Source organism: Lissotriton helveticus, assembly GCF_964261635.1.
Source record: "Lissotriton helveticus chromosome 1_1 unlocalized genomic scaffold, aLisHel1.1 SUPER_1_unloc_27, whole genome shotgun sequence".
In the NCBI taxonomy this organism is placed as follows: Eukaryota; Metazoa; Chordata; class Amphibia; order Caudata; family Salamandridae; genus Lissotriton; species Lissotriton helveticus.
Window position 1 is genome coordinate 1032359 of NW_027611667.1, and position 10742 is coordinate 1043100.

Genomic DNA, 10742 nt, shown 5'->3' on the forward strand with positions numbered 1-10742 from the left:
GAAAAGTCCATGCAGGTGGCGAATATTGAGGAAATCGCCCATTTAGCTCTCTTAGACCTATGGTTTCTAATTCTAATTATGGTTTTTTCTAATTCTTTTACAAGAGTCTTCCCGATGTTTTCATTCTTTTGTTCCCTCATGCCCATTGTTGATGAAAGACTTGGAATTGACCATAAGTAATTTTGCCGTTGTATTTCAACATTTCTATCATAAGACCATAGCATATTCATGTTATAAACACCGGTAATAATAATCTCAGGTTGGGTGCCATTGTCCAGTTGCTGCAATATCATAATTATCAAATTTATCAAATTGGTCGCCATTGTTCTTCGTAATTATATACGTTGATTACTACAAGAGATTTAATTATAATTTTTTACTTGTATCGTATTTTGACAATTAGATAATCCTTTTGACTTTGGACGTCCATTTCACTTTCCATTTTTAGCTCAGTTGATATAAAAATAGCCAAACCCCCAAAAGGTCTGCCATAGTTACTTGTTCTCTTAGCTAATGAGTAATAACCCTATAACCTTCCCATCTAAAAGGAACTAAAGCCCAAGTCTCTTGTAAACAAATGATTTGAAAACAGCACAGAGTAGCTAGTTCGTTATTCTGAATCTTTGCTGGAACCCCATTTATATTCCACAAACATAATCTGACCCTTTCATTCATAATTGTTGGGCCCCTTAAAGGAACTTCAGAGTGTAGATGTCAATCCTGCCTGACATTATGGAGGGCTGCTGATAGCCAACCTAATTTGACAGTGTCATATAATCGGTTTTCTATTTTTACGTCTACGTCATACCTATGGAGTTTTTAATATTGAATATTTCTTATTATTCTTGGTTCTCATTTGGTTATGATTTTGTAGTTTTGATGAAACAAAAGGGCTAGGATAGGAAGGTTGCAGGGGAGTTGTTATTTTTATTCCCCAGTCCTGAAAGAGATTATGTCCTTGCATAATACGGCTGGCGGCAGTAGATGATGTCTAAGTTACTAATGTCGATTCACGATTATTATTCTTGATTGTGAGGAATTCAATTGATTCTATGTCGGTACATTTAATTTTCTTTAATGAGGGTACTGCATTACACAATTTATTGTAATATGTTCCCACGAGTCAAGATATCATTATTACTCCTAGATTTATATTCCGGCGTAATAATTACCTGCACCACTCCTTCTTTTTGATCTGGGTTATTTTATTTAATTTGTTGCAGGCTATTTTCACCTTGAGCATGCTCAGTTAACCTTCCATTATGATTACTAACAGTTTGAGACCATGATTGTCGATGTTTATGTAACTGCTCCGTTTCGGTTCCCAGATCTTGTGGTAATTTATTATCCTTCCAGGTTTTTAACAATTCTCTATTCGTTTCATCCCCTCTGATACTCTCCCTCTTTGCTCTATTTGTTTCCAATTGCGATGGCTTATTTTCCACCTGTTTATTAATTTCCTCCACTTGCAGCATTTCTAAGGACTGAATTTTCCCATTCTCTATCATTTTTATACTATCAGCTTGATTGTTTAGGCATTTATTTTTCATAACTAAAAGGGTTTTGTTGGAGACATTTGTTTACCCTCACCTTCACTATATGATATTTGGTCATGGTTGTTTCCAGTGTTCAATCTTACTATATCTGATGCATTTGTATTTTTTTATACTTTTAAAAACTTTATTTCTTGCTACCGTTGTTTTTTCGTTTCTCTTTTTGATAGATGAACTTCCGGAGCTGCGTCTGTCATTGTTGATTGTGTCGAGCATAGGTTTATCACTTCTTGATCTTTTGTTATATCATCTATTTTTTCTTTAACAACAACAATATTGTCTTTACATTTTATTGTATCTTTAGCGTGGCAGTCGGTCTTGATGGGTTGAATTCCCACATTAGGAAAATTCGCTTTTACATCGTCAATTATTGTTTTTAAAATATCCGGAATGGTAGTTAGTTTGTTAGTTAGTGGGGCACAACTACACTCTGCATACGTAGATATTGGCTGAGATTGCGCCCTTACTATTAGATTATTTTGCGTTTTTATCTTCTGCTCAATTCTGGTAACAGAGGATGCCATAGTGCTCAAGATCTATTTGGACCTCCTTTTTGTTGGACTGATATGTTAAAGCTTCCAGAGTTAATTGCGAGGTTTTGAAGAATAAATCCCAAATTGCTCCCGCGTTACCACTTCCTGGTACCTGAGTACCTGGGCTATGGTGTTGCCCATTTATGAATGATAGGTCCTTATACTCCTCTTTTTGTGGTCCTTGAAAATCATCTCCCTCTTCACAAGAATTAATGAATTGTGGCCTACTATTGAAAACGTCTTTTTGATACGGAGTACTCCAGCGCTGCAGAGTTTCTGGGTTGCTGTTGTATTCGTCCTTATTATTTGAGATGCATTATTTTGATTACATTTCGTCTGGTACTGTTTTTTAGCTGAATTTATTTTAGACAGAGTAAGATCCGATTTCAGTGGGGGTATTGGCTCCCCTTATGATTTTCACCCCACCATTTAGTTAATTTGGAGCATCTTGCTCTTGTTGATTTATTTGGCCCAAATTAGATGGTTCCCCTATCCCGTTAGCTTTTCTGATTTTTACTTGTACTTCTATTGGCATTGGCTGCCTAGTTGGAAGTAATTGCTGAGTATCTCCCATTGTTAGATTTGTGCATTTTCGGTCCTCTTGTTGTGAACGACCAGTAAGTGGATTAGTTAACATCTCTAGGTCCGTTATTTGACCCCAATGGTTGACTTGGTCCTTAGTTGAATTTGAAATTCGATCGACTTCAGCTTCAGACTCAGGTTGGCCTGGTTCACTTACTCCTTGCTTACGGGATATAATATTTGTTCTACTAAGTGGTTTAATTGGTGTTTGAAGAACACATGGGTTAGTTAGCAATGTTAGCATAGCACCAGTTGGATCTTTCATAAAATCAAACTTTGACAGCGACTTTCCCAGTTTCCCAAATGTATGGACCTTAGATGATTTAAAGGACTATATGTCACCTGCCTGTTTTATTATAAACGTATCTAATATCAGTGTTTGTTGTATTTTTATTTTCCTTTCCTGACCTCATAATACACCCTCTAAGTTGAAGAAGTCTTGCTTCTTTCAGAGAATCAAACAGGCCTGTGACAAGACCAAAGGGTGCTTTGATAGGACAAAAACACCTCCAAACACCTCCAAGGAAAAACACCCCCAAAGCACACCTCAGTACAGAATCCGCTGGTACTGCTGGTTACTTATTTAATGAATGAATTAATGAATGAATTAATTAATTAATCGATAGATTAATAGCCAGGCCCCGGGTAGGCCTGCAGTCTAGGCATGCAGAGTAATTCAGGGGTCAAAGGGTGCTTCAACAGGGTCAAAGTCTATTGTCACTTTCCCCTTTGCATAATTTCTCAGACTTTGTATTACAGACTTATTACAGACTCCAATGGCTCAGTGACTTACGGACCAATCAACCTTAACTACTCGCCACATGCCACAAACCTCTTGCCACTTGTCACTCACCACTCACTGTTCATTGCTTGTTCGTTGCTATTCATCGCTGTCAAGAGTACAGGGGAGAATGCTGGCAATCGTTCAGGAGCAAGAGCGGGATCCAGAGCCAGTCCCACTACAGACGGCAGATGTAGGCACTTCACTCCACTCCTCGGCTCAGTTCTGCTCTGCTCAATGCTTAGTAAATACGTAAAATCAGGCGGCAGGCCAAGGCTCCTCTGGGCCCTCTGTGCTCCTCTGTGCCCTGCAGCAGCCGCAGCACCGCAGGCCAAGGCTACTTTGACCCCTGCAGTGGCTGCCGCACCAGCATCACCAGCAGTGCCTTAGCACTGCAGGGCCGGCAGCGGCCGTTCCAGCCCCCAAAGCAGATCCGTCGACCTTAAAGCACCCATATAACAGGGCACGGGAGAAGTGGGAGAAACCTTTGGGAGCGGGAACCGGTCACAAAACAAACCCGGGCAGTCGTCCCAGGCTCCGCTTCTCTTGCTCGTTAACTCCTCCTCGGCTCGGCCTCTCAGCTCTAATCGGTACGCTCTGCACTCAATGCCGAATCACAGGCCGACAACGACTGTGAACACCAACAGAGGGAAGAATTGTGTTTTTCCCCCAGTTAGTAAAGAAAACAGCATAAGTCTTGGCTCCTTCTGCTGCACCCAGAGTCTTATACGTCTTTTCAGTCTAATTTTTCTGACTGGAAAAAAATGGTGTCCTGATTTTCTGCACCCAGTAAATACAGGTGCAGAAAAACCTAACAACTGATAATCAGGTGGAATAAAATGAACACATGAAAGTACGCCATAATTTCATTGCCCTTAAGTTCATACTCTGGACCATAGTTGAAAGATAGGTCTAGGCATAGTCCTCGCAGCACACAATAGATTTGCTTGAGGCAGAGGCCAAAACCCAAAAGTCATGAAACCAGATACAAGTAGGTGGTAACTCAGGGCAGGGGAAATGCCTGTTGTCCGTGGAGGAGTCATTCCCTCCACAGAAGTCTGCATTACAAATTAATTAATAGTATATAGTTTTTTAATATCTGTTTGGTGATAGTCCATATGACTTTCAAATCTGCCTTTGGGATTCGATGTTGCAACTCCATAGGGTACATGTATCCTTTGTGAGCTTAATAAAATGTTGAACATTCTACAAATCCTCACTCCTACATCCAAGTACTCTCATGCTACCATTCTACACTCTGCTCTGTCTGAAAAACAGCTCAACATTTTCAAAATTCTGCATTGATTCAGCTTGTAAATTATATTTTTGGAAATGTACCTGTATTAACTATTTAATTTAAATACTATAGGTGATTGAAATTACGGACGAAGAAAGCAAGATTTAGCACTAAGCAACTGAATGTCGGTGCTATAAGAAGGATTATTTTGAAAAACTGACGGACATCCAGCATTCTACTTTTAAACAATTTCCAAAAATCTAAGTGTGGCGAGGAAAGTACTATACCTGTAAGTGAAGTCTCTAATTTTGCATTTCATTAACCCAGAGCAAAGCCATATCTGTGCACACAGCATCAGAAATAATGTAGAAAGACCACTTCAGCATCCTCATCTGAAATATTATCAGAAAGACAAATTGCCGAAGCATGACAGAATAACGTTCATCTAAAGCATCATGTAATTCAAGAGAGGAAGCACATACTGCTTAAAAGAAAGTTACAACAAAAGGTTTCTTCTGGATACCGTCAAAGAAAAGACGCTGAAAGAAGACCCCAAAGCTGACACGTTAACCAAAAGATTGAAAAATCACCTTTGTTCAACAACCGTTTTTAACCAGTTACGCAAGTTTGAGACTATCTGCCTCGGGATATAAACCTTGACCCACTCTGCTCACTCTCGCGAAAACCTTAAGAATTCACCACTTTATTGTGTTAATGACCATCTCAGATTGTTTCCTTTTTATTGTGTACTGTTCTGTAATTCTATGTAAATCGCCTCAACATTATCTGTTGTGCAGGAGTGATATGTAAAACTGTTAAATATAAAAATGGATTAAAGGAGCACCGTTGCGCTATATCTAATGTAAATAAATCCTCATCCTCAGAACTACAAACCTTAACCTTTCACCAAACATAGAAAGGGTAGAAGGAACTGATGTTCTGCGACTAATGATCCACAATAGTACTCTGCACGTTCTAACGCCCTCAGTTACTGCCATTACATCAGTGCAAAAAGGTACTTATCAGTTTAATCATTAAATATCAGACTAACACCTTATTACTGCATTGCTAAGAACCTATACAAATCGATTTGAGAAAAACTTCAGTCACAAATTAAGTTGCTGCCGGAGAGGCTATAACCTAAAGACTATTATCTGCTAGGAAAATTTCAACAGGTGTTAGAGGGCTGCATCCAGACATTTTTTGCTCAATTCAAGTGTTGAGAAATTTACACACAATTTCTTTTAGAGATAAGTGCTGAACATTATCTAAACAAGCACGACTAAAATCGAGGCAAAATAACCGAAGTTGGGGAAAAAAGTTACCTGTGCCCAAAAAGATACAGCCATAAATCCTATCTCACAGAATTTGACAGAATGCACACAGGGGGAAACCACTCTCAGTGCAAAGTATGCCAAAAACGTTTCAGGCATAAATCTTATCTCACTGAGCATATGAGAATCCACACTGGGGGAAACCACTCTCCGTGCAAAGTATGCCAAAAAAGTTTCAGGCGTAAATCTTATCTCACTGAGCATATGAGAATCCACACTGGGGAAAAACCTTTTCAGTGCTCGGAATGTCAGAAAAGGTTTAGTTTCAAACTGAGTCTATATCGACATGCATTAACCCACTCTGTGGAAAAACCTTACCAGTGCGCTGAATGCCAAAAAAGATTCAACCAAAAATCTCATCTCACTGAACATATGAGAATCCACTCTAGGGAAAAACCTTACCAGTGCTCTGAATGCCCAAAAGATTTCAAACTTAAATCACTACTAACTGCACATGTGAGATGCCACACTGGGGAAAAACCTTATCAGTGCTCTGAATGCCAGAGATGTTTCAATGACAAAATGAGACTCACTAAACATACAAGGACCCACTCTTGGGTAAAACGTTATCGATGCACTGAATGTGACAAATGTTTCAGTGAAAAAAGCAGTCTCGCTCAGCATATAAGAACCCACACTGGGGAAAAACCTTATCAGTGCTCTGAATGTTACAAATGTTTCAGCCAAAAAATCAATCTCACTGAGCATGTAAGAATCCACACTGGGGAAAAACCTTATCAGTGCTCCGAATGCCAAAAATGTTTCAGCAAAAAATCTAATTTCACTGAACATATGAGAATCCACTCTGGGGAAAACCCTTATCAGTGCTCTGAATGCCAGAAAAGTTTTTGTAAGAAACGGAGTCTATCTCGACATGCAATAACCCACTCTGTGGACAAACCTTATCAGTGCCCGGATTGTCAGAAATGTTTCAAAGACAAAAGCAGTCTAACTCAGCATACAAGATACCACTCTAAGACTAAGGAAAAACTTTATCAGTGCTCTGAATGCCAGAAATGTTTCGGTAATCAAAGCACTCTGACTCAGCATACAAGAACCCACACTGGGGAAAAACCTCATCAGTGCACAGAATGCCAGAAATGTTTCATTGACAAAAACAGTCTCACTCGGCATATAATAACCCACACTGGAGAGAAACCATATCAGTGCTCTGAATGCCAGAAATGTTTCAATGAAAAACGCTATCTCACAGTGCATATAAGATCCCACACTGGGGAAAAACCTTATCAGTGCTCTGAATGCCAGAAAAGGTTTTGTAACAAACAAAGTCTTTCTCATCATGCAATGACCCATTCTGTGGAGCAACCTTATCAGTGCATTGAATGCCACAAATGTTTCAGTGTAAAAAGCAGTCTCACTCTGCATATAAGAACCCACACTGGGGAAAAACCTTATCAGTGCTCTGAATGCCAGAAATGTTTCAGTTTAAAAAGTAGTCTCACAAAGCACATAAGTACCCACACTGGGGAAAAACCTTATCAGTGCTCTGAATGCCCAAAACATTTCAACCGTAAATCACTTCTAACTGTACATGTGAGAATCCACACTGGGGAAAAACCTTATCAGTGCTCTGAATGCCAGAGATGTTTCAGTGACAAAATGAGACTCACTAAACATACAAGGACCCACACATGTGTAAAACGTTATCGGTGCGCCGATTGCGACAAATGTTTCAGTGAAAAAAGCAGTCTCACTCGGCACATAAGAACCCACACTGGGGAAAAACCTTATCAGTGCTCTGAATGCCAGAAATGTTTCAGTGAAAAAAGACCTCTCACGCTGCATATAAAAACCCACACTGGGGAAAAACCTTATCAGTGCTCCGAATGCCAGAAATGTTTCAATGAAAAAAGACATCTCACGTTGCATATAAAAACCCACACTGGGGAAAAACCTTATCAGTGCTCTGAATGCCAGAAATGTTTCAGTATAAAAAGTAGTCTCACACGGCACATAAGAACCCACACTGGGGAAAAACCTTATCAGTGCTCTGAATGCCACAAATGTTTCAGTGAAAAATCCAAGCTCACTCACCATATAAGAACCCACACTGGGGAAAAACCTTATCAGTGCTCCGAATGCCAAAAATGTTTCAGCCAAAAATCTCATCTCACTGAACATGTGAGAATCCACACTGGTGAATAAAATTATCAGTGCTCTAAATGTCAGAAAAGATTCAGAGGTAGAGATGGTTACAAGCGCCATAAGAAATTACACTGTAGGAAGGTGGATATCTGACTATGGTTACCCCCAACTTTTTGCCTAGTGTTTAGCTGGTTTTCGACTTAGTTGGCCTGGGATCCTGCTATTCAGGGCCCCAGGCTATTGGCTCTCTCCTTAAAATCGACTCCATGTACCTTAGGTACATACACAATTGGATATTGGTTCACCTTATGAGTCCCTGTATAGTGTACCCTAGGTACTCAGGGCATAGGTACAACCAAGGCCTACAAGGGGCTGCAGCATGTATTATGCCACCCCTGGCTGGCCACCCAAATAGACACAACTGGCTGATCACTCAGCTGGGGCAAGGTCGTGTAATTACCCCTTGCTTAGGTGTAGTATTCCTATACCTACATACATATAGATACATAGTAACCTATAAGTCAATCCTATGGCAGGCCTTAACAATCCTGAAGGCAGAGTGCTTGGTTATATGTGAGATGGTGCTCTAGCATGAGCTGAGCCTGTCTGCAGCGTTCGGAACTACTTCCTTATAGCTGTTCTATGATATTGCCATACCATATACTCTTAAGTGCATTATAATCCTCGCGGTTAATGCTAACTTTGGCTTGGCTTTATCGAAACATGTCGTGTAAGGTGTCATACACTTTAGAATACTACCCCCTCGCCAATTCTGGCGACGGGGGTAGCATTCCACCCTTCTAGATGGGGAAGACATGTTAGTTCTGACGATCAGGGTTAAAGTTAACCAGAGCCCCAGCGTTACAAAATGGATGCTGCTGCCCCAGACACAAGTCTGACCTTCTGCTGCTGGGAGTCCTTCCAGCTAGGGAGGCCTGGACAATAGGTTTCCTGCCTGGAGAGGTGCGAGCACCGCCCCAGACAGGAGTTTGTGTATTAGGACAGGGAGGGTTGAAAAGAAACAGACACTGCCTGGAGCACTCTAGGTGCTCCATGCATACCCCAGTTCAAACCGGTTGCTGGGGCACCCCTGCCCCAGCTCTGGCGCGAAACTGGAGAAAGGAAAGGGGGTGTAACCATCTCCTTCCTGGTCCCACCCATAGGAGGGACCTAGTAGGTAAACCAGCCCACTTTAGTTGTATAAAGATAGGAGCTGACCCAGGAGACTTTAGATTAATCCTGGAATCGAACTGAAGGCGAAACTCTGGACCCTTCGACATTCACCTGAGCTGAAGACTGAAGAATCTCCCTTGTGACCAAGGAGTGACCACCCTGGGCAACCAGGCACCATCCAGCAACTTGAAGGCTTGCTTTTCCCCTGTTCCCGCCGGAACCAGAGCGCAGTGCCTCACAAGATCCTGACTCCCTGAGCCCTCTGACCCCACTGCACGACTCCAGCACAGCTGACACCGTGGACGGCGTTGGACCTCGTGGACCGGACATCTTGAAAAGTCCTTCTTCTTCCTACCAGCGCAGCTCCTGAGGCATCCTCGTAGCTGTGCACTGGGGACTGAGACAGCCCGACACGGAGCACCACCTGCACCGAAGATCAGCCCTCCACATTCCACGTGTTATGCGTGGGGCCCTTCTGCTTGTGTTCTACTCGACGCGTTGTCCCGGTTGCTGGCCAGTTGGCTAGTAGCCCTGTGACGACTATCCTTTAAGAAATCCATTGCTGGTCTGGTTGCTCCAGACTGGCACTTGCTTCCCTGAAAAGGTGAAGTACCTCAGACCCCCCTGGTCTGCACCAGAAGCCTTTTGTGTATCCTGGGTGGGTTGCCTTTGCTTAGGCTTGTTGGCTCCGATCTTGAAGTCAACCCCTCCTTCTGCGAGAACCTTCGTGGGACAGCTCCTCGCTAGCGCCTGGTCGTCCCCCCTCCTGGTCCGCGTGGCTGCAGAGACCAGCTTCACGACAGCACCTGATTGCTCCTCGACGACGTCTGGTTTCTTCCTGGTTCCACCCGGTCACTGGCTAGTGACCTAGACTCTGTCCCCTCTGCTTTTAGGTCCTTCTTCAACTTCGATCCACCCTTGGATCCACCCGGACATCTTCCTCCTGGTCGCCTGCAGCATCTTTCTTCACGGCTCCATTGGAATCAACGGCGAAACCCGACACACTTTGACACCAATGCACCCGCAGCCCGTGGGTGAGGTAAAGCGAGTACTTCAGTGCTCCTGTATGGATTGACTATCCTAGTGTCCAGATTTGCTTGTAGTTTCCTCCTATCTAAACCGGAAGTGTCCTAAAACTATAATTACTTACCTTTTAAGTTCCCATAGACTTTCTATTGACTCCCGCGTGAGTGTTCTGACTCTGCACGCGCCGCCTGTGGGCCTCCTACTCCTAACCTAAGGGTCAGATAGTGTAGCCCCAGCGATGCCCTAGGCCTTCTCCTTTCACAAGTCGTGGTTCTTATACCACTTAAATTAGTATATGGTTTTACACGCCCCTAGGGCCTAACTGTAAATTGTGCTATTTAAAGTATTTCTAAGTGTAACTTGTTATGTGCTTTTGCCTCTGTCCTCATAAAGAGTAAGCATGGGCGTAAAATCCGT

At 42.3% G+C, this 10742-nt stretch overlaps 1 protein-coding gene across 1 annotated transcript; it reads left to right on the forward strand.

Annotated features, from left to right (window-relative positions):
* The first annotated feature begins 6140 nt into the window (after window positions 1-6140).
* LOC144805814 (uncharacterized) lies at window positions 6141-8225 on the forward strand. Its single transcript, XM_078672292.1, has one exon. The coding sequence runs from the start codon at window positions 6141-6143 to the stop codon at window positions 8184-8186; it is 2046 nt and encodes a 681-aa protein (XP_078528418.1). The 3' UTR covers window positions 8187-8225.
* The last annotated feature ends 2517 nt before the right edge of the window (window positions 8226-10742 follow it).

What these genes read in the sequence shown, in the direction of transcription:
- LOC144805814 (XM_078672292.1), top strand. Translation starts at nt 6,141, where the DNA reads ATGAGAATCCACACTGGGGGAAACCACTCTCCGTGCAAAGTATGCCAA.